The sequence below is a fragment of the Microcaecilia unicolor genome, chromosome 4, assembly GCF_901765095.1.
Source record: "Microcaecilia unicolor chromosome 4, aMicUni1.1, whole genome shotgun sequence".
In the NCBI taxonomy this organism is placed as follows: domain Eukaryota; kingdom Metazoa; phylum Chordata; class Amphibia; order Gymnophiona; family Siphonopidae; genus Microcaecilia; species Microcaecilia unicolor.
In genome coordinates this window covers 34,292,039-34,311,635 of record NC_044034.1, presented here as the reverse complement: position 1 = coordinate 34,311,635, position 19,597 = coordinate 34,292,039, and the positions used below count along the sequence as shown (strand labels likewise).

The window sequence follows — 19,597 nt, the reverse complement described above, 5'->3', positions numbered from 1 at the left end:
TTCTGGCTCAGTTAATAATACATAATTGTGTTTTCATTCTTTGTGTTTATTCTCAGAGTACGCTCGATTTGAGGCAAAAATCCATGACCTGCGTGAGCAGATGATGAATCACAGCATGAGTTCGGGGTCTGGATCCCTGAGAACTAATCAGAAGCGATCACTCTACGTTAGGTAGGCATGCACAGCTTTTCCACTAATAAACTGTTGTCAAAGTTGGTTAATTTCTGCTTGATTTGTGCGTCTGTCAGGGCACATATATAATTTTATTTATTTATTTATTACACTTGTATCCCACATTTTCCCGCATAGCAGTAGGCTCATTGTGGTTTACAGGTTCCGGAGAGGAGAGTATCAACTCCAGAAATATATAAGAGTGGAAAATAGAGTAACAGTAGGTGCAAGGAAGCTGATAAGGTACCGGAAAAGAGAATACAACTCTGGGACGAATATATAGTAGCATATAGAGAGAAATAATCCCAATGAGGCTGATAAGTCTCCGGGGATGGGACTACAGCTTCTAGTGAGCAATACAGAGTAGGGTAAGGGTAGAAGCAGTGGCGTTCCTAGGGGGGCTGACACCCGGGGCGGATCGCCGATGCGCCTTGCCCCCCCCCCCCGGGTGCAGCGCCCCCCCCCCCCCCCGGCGAAAGAACCCCCCCCCCCCCCCCCGGGTGCATGCCGCTGGGAGGGGGGGGGGGGTGCCGCGTGCCTGCCGGCTCTTCGTTTTCATGCTCCCTCTGCCCCGGAACAGGAAGTAACCTGTTCCGGGGCAGAGGGAGCATGAAAATGAAGAGCCGACAGATGCGCGGCACCCCCCCCCCCCCCAGCAGCGTGCGCCCGGGGCGGACCGCCCCCACCGCCCCCCCCCCCTTGGTACGCCACTGGGTAGAAGTACACTTAATTATAACTGAAGTGGTAAAATTCGTACAGTTTGAAGTAATAGGATTATGTGTAAGGGGTAATGACTTCTGAAGATCTGAAAGCTTTAAGGACCGAAATTATAGAAGGCAACAAGTGGCATGTTGTAATCTGCAGTAGTACTGAAAAGATCTGAAGGACAAAGAAAAATGGTCAGATTTGCTGAAAGGGACTGCTTCCTGCTAACATGAGACTTTGGGCAATTTAAAGCAATATTTGAGTTTACTAAACATATGCACTGTAAAAGTTTTGCTTTCAGCACTAAACTGTCAAAAATAATCTTTGGTCCCTACAGTGTGAGTGACAAAAAAATGCCCAGAATCTCTGCATAGAGACACAGGTGTTAAGGCCAATAAAAAACAAATGATGACCAAACTATGGGCCCCTTTAACTAAGCCACGTAGGCGCCTACGCGCGCCGAACACACGCCAAATTGGAGTTACTGTCCGGTTACCGTGCGGCCCTTGCGGTAATTATAATTTTGGCGCACGTCCGCTACGTGCGCCTATAAAATATTTTTTATTTTCTGGCGCACGTAACGGATGCGCGCCAAGTGGCATTTGACACGCGTAGGTCATTACCATCCAGATTCTTTACCACTAAGTCTATGGCTGGCGGTAAGGTCTCAGACCCAAAATGGACACGCGGCAGTTTTGATTTTGCTGCACGTCCATTTTTGGCAAAAAAAAAGAGGCCTTTTCTACAGGCGCCAGGGCCGTGCCAACACGGTAAGCGGAGTAAGCGCCGCAGGGGGGCGCCTGCCTTCAAGCGCGCCATGCCGTCGAGTTGTATTTTTTTTAAAAAAACCTTACTTCTCCGCTCCATCCCCGATTCCCCGGCGCTTTAAATTTACCTCGCTCCGCCTCCAACGTCTGCACAGCGTCAGTGAAAGCGCTGCCTGTCTGACTTCTCTCCACCAGCCTTCCCTTCGCTCGTTCGTTCCCTCTGTGTCCCGCCCTCAAGGAAATGACGTCAGAAGAAGGCGGGTCACAGAGGGAACGAACGAGCGAAGGGAAGACTGGTGGAGAGATGTCAGACAGGCAGCGCTTTCACTGACGCTGCACAGATGTCGTAGGCGGAGCAAGGTAAATTTATGTATAAACGGTTTTTATTGATGGACAAACTTCAATTCAAACATAGTAAATGCTTACAGTGTATACCTTACCAATATTTCTATAACAGCAACGTATCTTACAGCGTGTCTATCCCATCGCTTTTTTAACATTTACCCCTTCCCCCCCCCCCCCCCCCCCCCAGGAAAATGAAACATTACCCTCTGGATTGGAGCTTCATACATCCTACTGACACTCTCGTCAAACCTTGTCCAGTCCTTATTCGCTTACACGAGGGGCTCATAACTTCATTATATCGGTCCTAGCCTATTAAGTATAGCACTTCTGGCTTTATGGGATATATTTTGCAAATAATGAGTCCAAACATTAAGAAATTTCTTTCTTCTCCTCAAGTTATCATATGCGTCCCTTGCCTCCCACAGCATTAGCTCATGTAGCTTATTCCTCCATAGCCAAACAGAGGGTGGCTCTGCCTGCATCCAGTGTCTCAATATGCATTTTTTGCCCACTGCAAATGCTTTACATAAAAATCCCTCCAAGTTTTTATCCGATATCCCATATGCATTATTTTTGTTCAAGAGTACTCCTCTCCAAGAGGGGTGCACCTTTTGCCCCAATACTTGTTCTAGGTACTCCTGTATCGCTCTCCAAAATGTTTTTATTTTATCGCACCTCCAAAATGCATGCAAAAATGTGTTCCTCTCTCTATGGCATTTAAGGCATTGGGGATCAGAGCTCCATCCCGCCCTTAAAGCTTGGGATTGTGTTATATAGCCTTGATGAATGACCCTGAATTGACTCTCTTGTAATTCTGCCCCCCCCCCCCCACCTGCCCAGGTATGCCTTTGATTAGCTTCGCAAAATTTATTCCTTTCAGCTCATATCCCAAGTCTTTGCTCCATGTGTCTTTAAGCTTCTCATATGTTCTGGGAGGTCCGAGTGGGACTAGAGCTTTATGTAAGCTCGATATTGATACCTGTCCATGTGCGTCCCCTTCCAGGAATTCACGTATCTTCTGACCCAATTTTGTGCCCAGGGCTGCCTGATCTAAACTATGCCAGTAATGATGCAATTGTCTGTATGTATAATAATCCTTCTGGGCCAATACCTGTCTCTGCTGCAGATTCTGAAAGCTATGCAGGTTTCCCTCTTCATTCATTAAGTGTTCAAATAAAGTGATGCCCATTTCCGACCATCTAGCCATTATCCCTTTCTCTAACCCGGGGGGGAAGTCCCTATTCCCCTGTATTGGAAGTTGGTCACTAACATTAGGGTCTTGTCTCCAGCTGTGCATGAGGAACTGCCAGACACGTCGCAATGGTTGCAACAGTATACTTCTTCTACAGGTAGTTGGCAAACTCTTTGTTTTTGCCTGTAGAAGAAAATTCAAATGCCATGGGTCAAAGTAGCGCTCGTTCCCAGTTAGTCGGTGTGTGTTGATGTGTATTAAGTGTCCAATCCCTGATATGTCTCAAAAGGCACGCCTGATTATATCGCCTAATACAGGGGAAACCTAGCCCACCCTGAGCCCATCCATCATATAAGTATTCAAATCGTATTTTAGACTTCTTCCCCCCCCACACAAATTGCCGACACATCCTATTTAATTTCCGTAAATCTTTACCTAATATATGTATTGGCAACACCTGCATGATATAGAGCCATCTCGGGAATATGATCATTTTGAAGAGATTTATTCTGCCTATTAGTGATAAAGGCAAGTGGTTCCATCTCTCCAGAACACTTTTGGTATCCTGTAACAGCTTGTCAACATTTATCCTATACAGAGTGGTAGTATCCATAGTTAATCGCACCCCTAGATAGCGAAAGGATTCCTCTGCCCATCTCAATGGAAGCTGTCTGTGCCACTCTCCCACTTGAGCCTCCTTCCTGCATAAGGCTTCTGATTTCTCCAGGTTTAGCTTAAAGCCAGAGAAATCCCCATACTCTGCCATACATTCTAATAGCGCCTTCAGTGATGTTTCAGGAGAAGTCACATGTGCCAACAAATCATCAGCGAAAGCCGCTATTTTAAAACTTTTTGTACCCACCTTGACTCCCTGCACATCAGGGTTACATTGGATATCTCTAAGCAGTGGGTCTAGCGTTAACACAAACAATAAGGGTGACAGGGGCAACCCTGCCTGGTCCCCCTATGGATAGGGAATGAAGGGGATAGAATTCCATTAACCCACACCTGAGCCTGTGGGAGGTAATATAATGCTCTAATTGCATCCTGGAATGATCCTCTTATGCCATACGCGTCTAACGTGCCAAATAAAAAATCCCAGACCACCCTGTCGAACGCCTTTTCGGCGTCAAAACTGACTAATATTGATGGCGTGGCCTTTGTAGATACCTCCTCCAATGTTACCAATATCTTTCTTACATTTTTAGTGATGGTTCTGCCCTGTACAAATCCTACCTGCGAGTCCTCTATAACATCTGGTAATATTCGGGACAGGCGGTTTGCCAGGACTTTTGCAAACAATTTTGCTTCAAAGTTTAATAACGAAATAGGTCTGTATGATTCAGGTTTTTGTACATCTCTCCCTGGTTTTGGAAGTACTATAATCTGCGCTGTTTGTAATGACATGGGCATTCGTTGCTCTTGCACTATCGTGTTAAACATTGCAGTGAGGGGTTCTACTACTTCCTCCTTCATCAATTTATATAATTCTCCCCTATATCCATCAGGGCCTGGGGCCTTTCCTAGGGGCGCTTGCTGTATTGCCCATGATACCTCCTCAACAGACATGGGAGCATTCAGCATGGTTAGGCTCTGTGCATCTATCTGCGGGAGATCTTGCCCCGCTAGATAGATCTCACTGTCCATCGGGGGCGGGTCAGGTGAAGCATAAAGCTTCTGATAATATTTTTGCATGATACGATTTATACAATCATCCTTATTTTCTAATACCCCTCTTGAAGAGTATAACACGTTTATTTTGTAATTTCCTTGTCTTGGGTTTGCCATCCTGGCCATCATCCTACCACTTTTATTTGCAAATTTGTATAATTGATACCTATAATACATATGATTCTTTTGTGTTTTATTATGTATTCTCTCATTTAGTGTTTGCTGCATTTCTAGAAGCTTAGCTTTCAGCAGAATATTATGGTGGTGTCCATACTCGCGTCTCAAGCGGGTAATATCTTTTTCCAACCTTTGCATGTCCCTCTCCCATGTCTTTTTCTGGTGGCTTGTGTACGCAATAATCTCACCCCTTAATACCGCCTTTGCTGTGTCCCAGTATAATATGGGAGCTGTCCTATGCTCCTGATTAGTGTCTTGAAACTGTCTATATTTGGCTAGTATAAATTCCCGAAATTTCCTATCTTTATATAGCCTTGTAGGGAACTTCCATTGGTATGGACTAGATTTACTCTCTGTGGGTTCCCATAATGCCATTACCATTGCGTGGTCTGATATTTTTATGGGTCCTATTTCCGCCTTGCGGATTTTCGTAAATAGTGGGCGGGAGATAAAAATGTAGTCAATCCTCGACATGGTGGCATGCGCCCGGGACAGGTGAGTGTAATCTCGTTCCAACGGATGTAGAGTTCTCCACACATCCACCAGGTCAAGGACCCCACTCAGTAGTCCAATTCCTCTAGATTCTGCTCACGCTCCCCTCCTTTTGTCCCCCTGTGACCTGTCTAGTTTGGGGTCGCCCACTTCGTTGAAGTCTCCTCCTAATAACAGGGGAACTCCTTCCAGACTTGTTAGGTGATGCAGAAGCTTTTTATAAAATGTTTTGTTATAAGTGTTTGGAGCATATACATTGCACAAAACCATTGGTTGACGCTCTATTGTCAGGTGTGCCAACACATATCTTCCTTCCTTATCTGCTATGATCTTATGTGTAGTGATATGGATCCCTTTCTTGATTAGTATTATTACCCCTGCTTTTTTCCCCAGTGCTGGTGAATCATAATATGAGCCTACCCACCATCGACATAATTTCTCATGTTCTTTAGCTGTTAAGTGTGTTTCCTGAAGCATTGCTATTGATGCCTGTTGCTTATGGAGTGCGTGGAGGATCTTCTGCCGTTAATCGGCGATGAGATGCCTCCACGTTCCATGTCACAACCTTAAGGACCATCACATATCCTCAAGCGTCTTTTTAAATACCTGGTGAATATCTCTCTTTGTGCAGGAGGGGCCTCCCAGCCTGTGCCCCCCCCCCCCCCCCCACCTCTGATACTGTGAATTTTCACTAGAGTGCCCTCCTCGTGAAGCTCTTTGTGTGTTCCTTATATTGCCCTTTTCCCTTGTTGCCCTGAAGCTCCTATTCTCCCCTATACCCTCCCTCCCCTCCTCCCCCCCTCCCCTACCCCTCCCCCATCCTCCCGTCTTCAACCCCTTCTCCCAATCTGAACAGCACCGAGTGTGCTGTCTGCCTCCGTGCTTCCGATCAGGGACCCCACTCTTACTTTTTGCATATGTTGCATATTGCTTCCCCCCCCCTTAAAGTTCACAACCCCCCTTAGATAACATCAAATAACAGTATCAAGTCCAACATTAGTAACCACAACAATTATAGTTACAGATCTTCTGTCTCTCGCTGCTCCCTGTCGTTCAGCAGTGTCACTCCCACTGGTGAGCCTCGGATTCATTACTCATGTGTCTCTTGATGCTTCTGAGCTGTCTCTCTCTAAGCGGTCCACCAGTGCTTGAGCGGCCTCTACCGTGTCACAGATTCTCACTGTCCCATTATGCTGAATCCTGAGTTTAGCCGGATACAATAAACTGAATTTTATCCGCATTTTGTGTAGCCGCCCACAAATGGGCGAAAATTGCTTACGTTGGAGGGACACTTTAGTGGAATAGTCTTGAAAGCATAGTATCTTTTGTCCTTCCACCTCCAGCGTTCCTCCTTTCCGAAGAGTTGCTAGGATCTCCATCTTATGTTGATAATTAAGAAGTCTCAGTATGACCACATGTGGGCGGGTATTTGCCTCCTTCCTCGGCCCCAAACGATGCGCCCGTTCTATCTTCAGTTGCCCCACCGTGCTCTGAGTTGGCAATAACTTAGTGAGCCTGGGTTCCAGAAAATCTCTCAGATCTGCATCTGGTATTGATTCAGGTATACCTATCAGTCTGAGATTGTTTCTACGCGAGCGGTTCTCCAAATCATCCACTTTCTCTTCTAAGGTTGATACTGTTTTTTGGAGGTGTTCAATGGATTTAGAAGCTTCCTGTGAGGCGTCTTCTACGTCTCCTAGTCGCTGTTGGACCTCCTGAAGTTCGTTAGTAAATGTAGTAAAACTTTGGTCCATGCCATCAAGCTTATCAATTATTTGCTGTAACTTGTGGCTCATGGTTTCCTCCACCGCCATTCTTACCTCTGCTACTATTTCTGAGGCCCAAACCGAGCTCACTGGTGGCGATGGAGGCGGGTTTTTCTCCGTCATTTTTGGTCCTCCGCTCTTGGTTTTGTCCTTCTCCAGCTCTTTTTTTGTACTTCTGGTCGCCATACAAAATGTTTTTGGAGGTAAGCGCAGCGTAATCTGTCTGCAGAGTTTGATGGCGTCTGTCCCTTTTCTTTACCAGCTACTTTGGAGAGTCACGTGGCTTACTGCTGTAATAGCTTAAACATTGGCCCAAGCCCAGACTGCCAATTTTGCTGGCTATTGTGCCGGTTTAAAGAACTGCTTGCGATTCTTTTTATTTATTTTCTTAAATTCTTTCTGAGTTTTTTACATTTCCACCTGCTTCATGGCCGCCATTCGGGGGCTGTGCTCGATGTTTCCTCCGTGCCTCCCCATACAAAAAGTTTTTTGGGGGATAAACGCAACTTGATCTGTCTGCAGAGTTTGATGATGTCTGCCCCTTTTCTTTACCGGTTGCTTTGAGGAATCTCGTGGTTTACTGCTTTAATAGCTGAAACAGTGGCCCAAACCCAGACTGCCGATTTTGCTGGCTATTGTACCGGTTTGGAGAGCTGCTTGCGACTCCTTTTATTTATTTTCATAAGTTCTTCTGAGTTTTTTTACATTCCCACCTGCTTCGTGGCCGCCATTCGGGGGCTGTGCTCGATGTTTCCTCCGTGCCTCGCGGCTCGCCTTCCCTCTCACCCTCCGTTCCGCCGTTGATATCGCCGAGCCCTTTTGCTCACTCTTATGCCTTGTAAGAAGAAGGCTTCTCAGCCTGCGGATTTCGGCGCTCTTTTCTCGGCGCGATTCCTCACATGGGCGGGTATCCGCCGTCGATCTGTTCTCGCCTTTTTCTCCCCCCCGAATCGGGGTTTACGGGTCTCAATCGCGCTAGTGCACCTTCCGGAGGAGAGGGGAGGCTAAACCGCCGACTCTGGAAGCTATTTCATTGCGTTTTGGTGGGGTCCCCGATCGTTGCTAGCTGGAGCTCACTGTGCGGCGGCCATCTTGGCCGGCAGCTCCACCGGAAGTCCTCGGAGCAAGGTAAATTTAAAGCGCCGGGGAATCGGGGATGGAGCGGAGGAGGCTCAGGCTAACTGAGAAGTATGCTCAGAGCCTCCTTTGCAGGCCAAACCCAGCCATTTCATCCATCACGCCCCAGACGGCTTGAGGGAGCAGAGCTCGGCTCTTTGGCACCACCCAGCTCTTCCATGCGCCTTGGAGCCAGGCAGGTCCGGTGGGGGGGGGGGGGGGGCGCGCGCCAACTGATAGTCTGCAGGGGGGCACCAGAGATCCTAGGCATGGCCCTGACAGGCGCGCTAAAATATGGATCGGTGCGTGCCCAAAACCCGCGCCTATACTATGGGGTTCCAGTATAACAATACAGGGAGGGTCCAAAGTACAGAACAAAGTCAAAAATACAACAAAAAGCACCAAGAGCCTTCAGAAACGGGACACAGTTCTTTCTTTTTAATGTAAAAATCGATATTTCAATGTGGACCCGACACGGGCTGTGTTTCAGCACACAGCGCCTACGTCAGGGGTCAAATATGCTGTAATGTGAGATGAGTGCTATATGCAGCAACCAAATTTCTTCCTTATGAAATAGCAAGGTATTCCGTGTGTTCTACAAAGTAGTTACTCGATACATTGAAGTCATGTGTCCCTGTTGGTGCTTTTTGCTGTATTTCAAACTGTGAGATTCGTAAGGAAATGATAGAAGCAGGAATCAGGCAAGTTGATATTTTATGTAATAAGGGATCCTTTTACTAAACCACATTAAGAACTAACTTGGGCTTAACATGGGTGGGGGGGAGCTTACCAGAAAACACGTTAAAGCATTTTGTGGTAATTTCCCTTATAATTTTTTTTTTGGGGGGGGGGGGGCATATCATGGGTGGGGAATGGGCATGGAAGCGTTATCCAGATAGCACATTTAATAATGCGCATCAACACAAGAGCACTTACTGCTTCCTAAATAGGAGGTGATAAGGGCTTCCACATTAACTTTTTACCAATACCAAGCGCTAACGTTCACATTAGCATGTGACTGGAAAAAATATATAATTTTAAAATGCTTTTAATTATATGGTGTTGAATCTGGGTTTAACACATGGGAGAGTCCGATAAAATGTGCTAAGCCCAGATTCTAATGCCCTTTAGTAAAAGGGCCCTTAAATTAGCATTTCTGGTCTACTATACTGTTTATCAAAGGTCACATAATTGAATTCTTAAATTATATAGTTTCACCAATAAAACATTGTAATAATTCTGAAATGTGAAGGTTTTTCATGAGCAATACAGTTAAGCAGCAATAAAGTGCTTTCATCTCATAAACCTGCTGTTATTGAATATAAATCCTAAAATTTGCCAATTGGCATTCCTCTTAAAAAAAATCAATCATATTTATTTCTGTAATAAACATAATTCGAAACCCAACATTGGCTAAATCATATAAAATACTATGTAAACTTTGCTCACTATTTGACATCAGGTGAGCACAAGGGATTTTTTTTCTGTTGTTGGGAGTGGGGGGGGGGGAGGGGTATTCAGTCCAAGACTATGTAGGGCCCTGTTTACTAAGCCGCGCTGTAGGCGCACAAACCTTTTAGCATGCACTAAAAAATGTAGCATATGACAACGATAGAGACACCCATTATATTCCTATGGGTGCATCTATCATTAGCACGTGCTAAGTTTTAGCGCACTCTAAAAAGTATGCGCGCCTACAGCGCAGCTTAGTAAACAGGGCCCGTAGTAATTTCTGTTTTCCCCTTACTTACATTGCAGGTACTTGCTCCCTAGGATTTGTCTCTCTCCTTTAGTAAAATATTTTCAAACATTCGTTATAACATTTACAATCTATTCCCTTCTATCTGTAAGTGGCTGGAAGTCTTCACCTCTTTACTTTTGCAGTGACTGGAAGATGGGGACATCTCAGACTCCAGCTAATTTTATATCATTCTTATGCTTGTGCTGTGCACATTCCACTTTTAATATCTGAGAATGAGTATTACCATTGAACACTGTTGGATGGTCTCGGTGCTCCCGAGCTGTGGCCTGATGCCTCTGGGCCGCATGTTAAAAGGACCAGCACCATTCAGCAACAGCAGTAGGCAGATTGCCTGCTCCTCTTGGGCCTCCAGTCAATGCCCCAACATAATGCTACCCCAACCAGACCTCTCTCCAATCCAAAGGGCCACTAAAGGCCCACTCCCACATCCGGAAGGTTCCTCTCCCCCTAACTGAAGACCTCCCCACCCAAGGCAATAACCCCTCTTTGTGCCCCTTCCCACCTTCCCAAAGATCCCCTCCCCCGAGCCTACCTTAGTAGAATTCCCTGTTGTCTAGTGGTCTAGGAAGGAGCAACCATCAGTTGCTCCTGCCCTGTTGGCACTTTCTTCCAAAATGGTGCCAGTGTCCCCTAGCAGTTCTTTTGCAGTACTATTGCTAGGTGTCTTGTATACAGAAACATGACACCCTAGTGGCAGTAACATGAGACTACTGCTAGGGGTCGCCAGCTCCATTTTGAAGGAAGACACCAGGGCACTTTGGGTTCAGGGAATCTGGTTGGGGTGGCACTATTGGGGAGGCCTTAATGGGGGGGGGGGGCTTTTGACAGGGGGGAGGAATTGCTCTGCCCACCGGTAATCAGTTAAATAGTACCACATACATAGCAGTCCTGTCTTTGGTCAGTTTAAATTAACCCGTTAAGGGCTGAATATCGGCAGTTACCCAGTTAAGTGCCGGCTGTCCTCAATGCTGGTATGCATTGAATATCCAGGCATAATTTTTTTTAAAATTCTGACTGCCACCAGCTGCATATTATTCCCAGAATCTGATATTTCTGCTTCTCGATGTCTCTTTGCCCAGAGTTATCAAATGACTTAGGTCAACATTCTGTTTTCCGTTCCTTCTATAGACATATATTTCCAGTTTTTTAAAGAAAAGTGTGACTAGAAGTTTGGGTATGCAGTGGGGCAAAACCAGGACAGGATCAGCCTGTGCCTGGTGACCTGGCGCCATCTGGTAATTATAATTTCAGAAAAGAATGCTAGAGCATTAAGATATCAGAAAATAGAACTGTGTGACTCTGCTGGCAGTTTAGAAACGATTGCTGGTTATGTTCCAGACTTTTGACAGCTAAGGAAAAAAAATGCTAAAAATCTGTTCCAAAATGTAGTCTCTGAAAACTGTGCCTTCAGGTATTTACATGATGCTAAATCAAGGTTATATATATATATATACTAGTAAAAAAAGGCCCGTTTCTGACACAATTGAAATGGGCGCTAGCAAGGTTTTCCTCGGAGTGTGTATGTTTGAGAGAGTGTGTGTGAGAGTGACTGTGAGAGAGAGAGTGAATCTGTGAGTGTGTGTGTGTGTGTGACAGAGAGAGTGAGACTGGGTGCGAGTGTGTCTGTGAGAGAGAGTGTGTGTGCCTGGGGCCCCTCCCTCCCACCCAGTTCCAGTGTCCCCCCTTCCTCCGTGTTCCAGGGTTGTCATTCCCCCTCCCTGCCTCCGAGTTCCAGGGTCGTCCACCCCGTTTTGTTTTGGTTTTTTTTAGTTTTTGTACAGGTGGTGCATTCCCCCTCCTCCCCTCTTGACCCTCCTCCCTCCGAATTCCAGACCCCCCTCCGAGTTCCAGACCCCTCCCGCTCTCCGAGTTCCAGACCCCACCTCCCTGCCTCCCTCCCTCCGATTTGCAGACTCCCCTTACTCCAATTTCCCGATGCCCCTCGGAGTTCCTGACCCCTGGACCTCCCTGCCGCGACCTTCTCGAGCCCCCCTTCCCGCCGCCAATCCTCGGGGCTTCGGAGTCCATCTGTGAAGAAAGTTACAGACACAGGCAGGCAGACGCATAGAATGTTGGAGGTGAGAATTATTATATAGGATATTTAAAATATGCTCAGGTAGTGTGTGGTGACAAGGGGTGGATGTGCAGTAGCGCACTTACATGCCTCCCCTGTATGGTTGGTAGTCGGGGCGTGGCTATCAGTCCTCTCAGTGGAGTATGGTAGGAAGATGGCACCAGTGTGCCTCTGTGGAGGTGTGCAGCTTCAGTAGTGAGACTGATGTTCGAGTGGTGCTAGGAAAGCTGTGTGCTAATTTTAGGATAGGGAGCTGGAAGAATGGGGCTGGGGTCTAGTAGCAACAGGATGAGGAAAGCAGGTATCCTCGGGTGAATTTTGATAGGCATTAGTTAATATTCCAGTAATTTCCTTTTATCATGGAAATCAAACATATAAACGGCAAGTGACCGTACTCACTTGCAAATGCGCAGTAAGACTTCCCTCTCTGTCCCACCCTCGCGTCAAGACGTCATGACGTCAGAGGGCGGAACAGAGAGGGAAACGGCGTCGAATTGTCGGACGCCGCCACTGCCGCCTGGAAAGGAACATTGCGCGAAACAACCTCCACCCTTCCCCCATCCCCGGCGCCGCTCCCACCCCCCTCCGTATCGGGCCCCCTGCACTGACCTGACAGCACCTCTCACCTCCGTGTGGAAGCGCTGCAGGCAGCAGCAGAGCGATCTGCTGCTGCCTGTAGCGCTTTCACACAGAGGTGAGAGGCGCTGTCAGGTCAGTGCAGGGGGCCTGGCACGGAGGGGGAGGGAGCGGCGGCGATGAGGGTAGCTGGACATGGGGGGAGGGCAGGGTGGAGAGGCCATGGTTGCTGGACTTGGGGTGAGAGCAGGGCACAGAGGAGGGTTGCTGGGGAGGGGGGGAGGCCAAGGGAAGGAGAAGGGTCGCTGGATATGGGGGGGGGGAGGATCGGGGAACGGGGTGAGGCCAGGGGAGAGAGGAGGGCTGCAATACTTGCCCATTTTTATGGGCTTAACGGCTAGTTACTATATATTAGGGGGGGGGGGATGTGGCATTATTGTGAGGATATCTAAGTGTGTCTTACTGGTTGCATCAGTGTCCTTACTGATACTGAGCTGATCGTGACAGAGAGAGGTGTGCTGTATTTCAGACCATCCTCAAATGGAGGTTTCTTTTTTTTTCAGTTTAGGAAAGTATGTTATAAAAGTCAGAGATGTAAACGACAAATACTATACAACAATGGCATATGTCTAGTAGAAGTAGTACAGACCCAAAACCAATAGCAATAGCCATTGCTAAGTCGCAACTAGGATCATCTGTGAAAGTAATTAAGAAACACTGCAACTTCCCATTTAGAAAAAGATTTTCCTATTTTTTTTTATTGGCGTTCTTACTGTTTTTATAATATTTTATTGTAAATCACTCTGACTAATAGATTTTAGAAGAGTAGTATAGCAAATGAAATAAATAAAAATAAACTATTGCTTTCCCTAATCAATCTAGCTTTGATATCTTTCTGAGAGAGGAAATGCCTCAGTTGTTGATAAGCAAAACATGATGGGGAGAAAGCCATATGTGGGAGTCAAAGGTTTCAATCTGGTCTTCATCAGAAAATTTCCCCCAACTCTTGAGCCCTAAGCGTTCCCATTCCCAAAAAAACACTACATAAGTACATAAGTAATGCCACACTGGGAAAAGACCAAGGGTCCATCGAGCCCAGCATCCCATCCACGACAGCGGCCAATCCAGGCCAAGGGCACCTGGCAAGCTTCCCAAACGTACAAACATTCTATACATGTTATTCCTGGAATTGAGGATTTTTCCCAAGTCCATTTAGTAGCGGTTTATGGACTTGTCCTTTAGGAAATCGTCTAACCCCTTTTTAAACTCTGCCAAGCTAACCGCCTTCACCATGTTCTCCGGCAACGAATTCCAGAGTTTAATTATGCGTTGGGTGAAGAAAAAGTTTCTCCGATTTGTTTTAAATTTACTACACTGTAGTTTCATTGCATACCCCCTAGTCCTAGTATTTTTGGAAAGCGTGAACAGACGCTTCACATCTACCTGTTCCACTCCACTCATTATTTTATATACAGTGTAGTAAATTTAAAACAAATTGGAGAAAATCTTTCTTCACCCAACGCATAATTAAACTCTGGAATTCGTTGCCGGAGAACGTGGTGAAGGCGGTTAGCTTGGCAGAGTTTAAAAAGGGGTTAGACGGTTTCCTAAAGGACAAGTCCATAAACCGCTACTAAATGGACTTGGGAAAAATCCACAATTCCAGGAATAACATGTATAGAATGTTTGTACGTTTGGGAAGCTTGCCAGGTGCCCAGTGGCATTCCAAGGGGGGGGCAGTGGTGGCGGTCCGCCCTGGGTGCACGCCGCTGGGGGGTGTCGCGGGGGAGACTCATAGGGAGCAGTGAACACATGCGAATTGCGAACTCGGAGACAGGGCAACGGGCGCGCGCTGCGGCACCCCCCCCCCCCCAGTGTGCACCCGGGGGGGGTGTCATTTCGTCGGGGAGGGGGGAGAGGTGTCATTTCGTCGGGGGGGGGGGGGCGCATCAGCAATCTGCCCTGGGTGTCAGCCAGCGTCGGAATGCCACTGCAGGTGCCCCTGGCCTGGATTGGCCGCTGTCATGGACAGGATGCTGGGCTCGATGGACCCTTTGTCTTTTCCCAGTGTGGCATTACTTATGTACTTATGAACTTATATGCAGAAAAAGAGAAGAATTACATAAGGACTCTACATGTGCAAGAATCAGCATCTGTGTAGATGTCATTTCACTATGTACTTGTGTTCTTGTGTACTTGACTGTACTTACATGTGTACGTGCTGGATATCAAAACAGCTGCATGTACAAGAGACAATTACGGAGAACAAAATAATGCTATCTTTTGTGCAGGGGCAGACTGACAGTGGTTGGGGCCCCCGGGCACTAAGGATCATTCAGTCCTTCCAGCTACTGCCGCCCGCCCCACCGCTGCACCGCCCCCCTTCCCGAACATCACAGCCCCTCCCCCCACCGCTGCAGTTGCCACCCCCTCCCACATACTACAGACCCCTACAGGTGGATACTACCTTGAAGGGCCCTGGTGGTCTAGTAGTTTCTTCGGGGGCAAGAATGAATCCCACTCATTCCTGCCCGCTTCCGCTACTGTGCCTGCTGCCGTGGTCACCGTGTTTTCAAAATGGCTGCCGAGACTTCCTTCTCGGCAGCCATTTTGAAAACATGGTGGCCAGACCTTTTTTAAACCCCACTAAGCTAACTGCCTTTACCACATTCTCTGGCAACGAATTCCAGAGTTTAATTACACGTTGAGTGAAGAAACATTTTCTCCAATTCGTATTAAATGTACTACTTTGTAGCTTCATCACATGCCCTAGTTTCCCTAGGATAATTTTGAAAGGGGAATTACAAGGGTCCTTTTCCTTTGGAAAATTCGTCAGAGCCTGCATGCTTCTGCAGTCTTCCATAGGTCTCCCTTGATGTCTGCCTGAACAAGACAAGCACTCTCATTACAGAGAGTCTACTTGCAGCTGTGCCTCACTCATTGCCATCCAGACCTCTGTTCCAGAGGTCCCAAACAATATTGCCAGACTGCATTTCACCGGGTGGCTTTGATAAAGCTCTGTGTACCCTGCGAAAAGAATAGATTCTAATTACCCTAAAGACACGCAATGTAGAAAACTCCTCAGTTGTGATGGGACATTAACGATCGCATTTGTCTTCATTCCTTCTCTTCTCATCATCTTGTTTTTCTGCCAGGCTCTATTAAAAGAACATGAGTTTTTCTAACTCAAGCTGTTTCTTCTTGGACTTGTCATGGTGTGAGATTCATTAGTTTTATTAATTGTCTTGTTTGGCAATTACGATGTAACATTAAGGGGAAAAAACTGACAAGAGTAAAAACTACAGTTCTTACAATACTTTAAAAAAAATGTATTTCTCAACTATACAAAAATAAATAATGTGTGTGCAGAAACAGATGGTTCAGAAATTGTGTCAAGTTTTACTCTTATTTAATTTCGTATAGAAAATAGTGATGCATTAATGAACTTCATAATATATGATAGGATATCAGAAGAGATAAGGGCTTGCAAAGAATTATATTAAGTTCTATCACATAGCAGCAAATTTACAGTGGTCCAAGTATTTGTATCTCTTCCCTCATCCCCCACCCTCCACCTTCACCAACAAAGCACTCCCTCTCTGTCCCTCCCCCTTCACTTCCTTCATCCATGGCATCTTTTACTAAGGCGCACTCATGTTTTTAGCGTGCGCTAAAATTGTGGGCATTCTAAACATTAGAGACGCCCATATGAATGCATTGGCGTCTCTTAACGTTTAGCATGTGCCAAAAACGTGAGCGCGCCTTAGTAAAAGACCCTCTTAATCTTTCCTGCTCATCTTCCTTCCCCTTCTCCCAAGGCACTGTCTCTCCATTCCCTTTTTCCCCCCAGGCACTATCTTTCTCCCTGTTCATCCCTCTCCCTGGGTATGTACTCTCTCTTGCTCCCCTCTCCATTCCTTCCCCCCCCCCCAAAAAAAATACTCTCTCTTTCTCCCTACCTTTCCTGCTTTTAGGCCCCTTGTACTCCTCCCAAATTACCATGTTCCAGCCATCAATAATTTGGGGGGATAAAAGAAACCAGGGCTACGTGCATATGAGAAAGTCAATTCTTTTTATTTTCTTACCATATACAGGTACAATTATAGTTTCTCATGTGAGATCAGTACAGTTACATAAAAAGCTGTTCACTGTGGCTGCTTCTCTGAAATACTATTCTGTTTCAGCTGCTTATATCGTTTGTTTCAGACAATGATTTACATAACTTTTTTCTGCAAATCCTTCTCATAGATTATTATCTGATTCTCACCATCTACTTTCCTTAACGTGTTAAACCACATTCTTCCTGTTGTTTACACTAGTTTCTTTCCCAAGCCTGCTTGCCGGTAAGGGTATCATAATAGACCATAAATTCCAGAGATCATAAATTCCGACACAGGCCACGTTTCACCCATAAGGGCTGCTTCAGGTGCTATATATTGATCAGCACCCAATAAACTAAATGGTGTATATGGTGGTAGCAACCAAATACAATTGGGAGCAAATAGATGGTAATATCAAAGAGATAAAAACCAGCGCAAGGAGCTCTTCGCAAGAAGTGTTGCGTACCTCTGTGCTAGTATTAGTGTCGCTGTGTCGGGCATTTTATCTGATTGTGATTCTTCAATAAAAAATGTTTTGGACCTATTGCTGATCTGCTTATCTTATTCCCATATCCACATTGAATATGCATGAGATCGATTTACATAAACTCAGGCTTATTTTCGAAAGAGAAAGACGCCCATATTTTGACCCAAATCGGGAGATGGGCGCCTTTCTCTCATGGGCGCCCAAATCAGTATAATCGAAAGCCAATTTTGGGCGTCTCCAACTGCAATCTGTCGCGGGAATGAACAAAGTTGACAGGGGCGTGTCGGAGGCATGGTGAAGGTGGGACTGGGGCGTGTTTATCGGATGAGGAGAGATGGGGTGCGCTCGGCCGATAATGGAAAAAAGAAGGGCGGCAGTAGCGAGAATTTGAGCTGCTTTTTTGGACCCTTTTTTTTCACGAACAAGTCCCCAAAAAGTGCCCCATCTGCCCAGATGACCACCGGAGGGAATCGGGGATGACCTCCCCTGACTCCTGTAGAAATATACTGTCACTTGCTCTCAGTGAAATACAGGCCAATGGCTCAGGCTAAGAGCTAGGCCTCTTAAAATCAAAAATCATCTCTGATACAAAATACATTTCACTGCAGCTCATGCTGAAGTGAGTTCCCAGAGAGCTGGCAAGGGAGGGGGCATTTGCTCTTGACAACAATCCTGGGACTGGCACCTGCGAGAAGTCATGAGCAAAGATGTTTTGATTATATAGAGATAGTACTGGGTCAGCTGCACCCCAGATGAGATCATCCAAAGGGGGGAGCTGAGGAGGGCAAAATGACCTGTGACGTTATTTCTTCGCAGATGTTGTCCTAAACATAAATTTTTTTATACTTAGAGTTTGGGAACATGTGAAGTCATTCTGATCAACTGATAAGGGCCAAGAGCTCTGGTGAGAAAGCTAGGGTCCATTGAAATGAATAGGGTCAAAATGGTATAAAAAGGGGAGTCTGAAGGGTATTAGATCAGAAGGCAGAAGACTGCAGAGAGAAGACCAGAGAAGGCTAGAGAAAGAGGACGTGTCGTGTAATGCAGTTCCACCATGTGACTGCCTGATTTGCCTGTACTGCTATTTGTTAGTTTGTAATAAACTATCTTCTTATATCCCAGCGAGTCCTTCTGATTATGGAGCTTGTTAATTCCTGGACTGTGTAGGGGCAGTCTGGGGAAATATGAGGTCGAGATAATTGGTGGGAACACGCAAATTATGTACACTCCCCCAGTGGTCACTAACCCCCTCCAACCAAAAAAAAAAAGAACTTTAAAAACTTTATTTTGCCAGCCTGTATGCCAGCCTCAAATGTCATACCCAGCTCCATCACAGCAGTATGCAGGTCCCTGGAGCAGTTGTTAGTGGGTGCAGTGGACTTCAGGCAGGTGGGCCCAGGCCCATCCCCCCTCCAACCTGTTACACTTGTGCTGGTAACTGGGAGCCCTCCAAACTGCCCCCAAAACCCACTGCACCCACATCTAGGTGCCCCCCTTCACCCATAAGTACTATGGTAATGGTGTAGAGTTGTGGGGAGTGGGTTTTGGGGGGATTTGGGGGGCTCAGCACCCAAGGGAAGGGAGCTATGGACTTGGGAGGTATTTTAATTTTTTTTTTACTTTTTACAAGTGCCCCCTAGGGTGCCCGGTTGGTGTCCTGGCATGTGAGGGGACCAGTGCACTACGAATCCTGGCCCCTCCCACAACCCAATGCCTTGGAGTTGTTTGTTTTTGAACTGGGCAGCTTCGGTTTCCATTATCGATGAAAACCGATACCGCCCAGCTCAAATCCGCCCAAATGCGATGCATTTGCCCGGCACCAACCGTATTATTGAAACAAAAGATGGGCACCCATCTTTTTCAAAAATACGGTCGGCCCCGCCCCTTCACAGACCCGTCCTCAGAGATAGTCGCCCGTGGAGATGGGCGTCCGCGTTCGATTATGCCCCTCATTGCCTCCTTGGTATGCATATCTATCTCTTGCATTTTGACTGTGATTATCCTGAAAACCTAAAAACACAGAAAGGTGAAAGTGGGACTGTACCAAATAACTAAAGCAAACCATGGGAATTGGTTATTGGGCAGAAAATAGGGTAGAGTTAAATGGCCATTTTTTTCAGTGGAGGAGGGTGAATAGTGGAGTGCCTTAGGGATCTATACAATGATCATACTGGACAATATACAACCTCCCACTTT

General features: G+C 46.4%; 1 protein-coding gene across 3 annotated transcripts in view; it reads left to right on the top strand.

Annotated features, from left to right (window-relative positions):
- Positions 1 to 19,597, top strand: part of LOC115468420 (disks large homolog 2) — a 361,629-nt gene that overhangs the window by 60,116 nt on the left and 281,916 nt on the right. For all 3 annotated transcript variants that reach the window (XM_030200108.1, XM_030200106.1, XM_030200107.1), the window contains exon 2: positions 57 to 171. In XM_030200108.1, coding sequence (XP_030055968.1) covers positions 101 to 171 — 71 coding nt within the window. In that variant the 5' untranslated portion in view covers positions 57 to 100. The remainder of the gene's footprint in view (positions 1 to 56; positions 172 to 19,597) is intronic.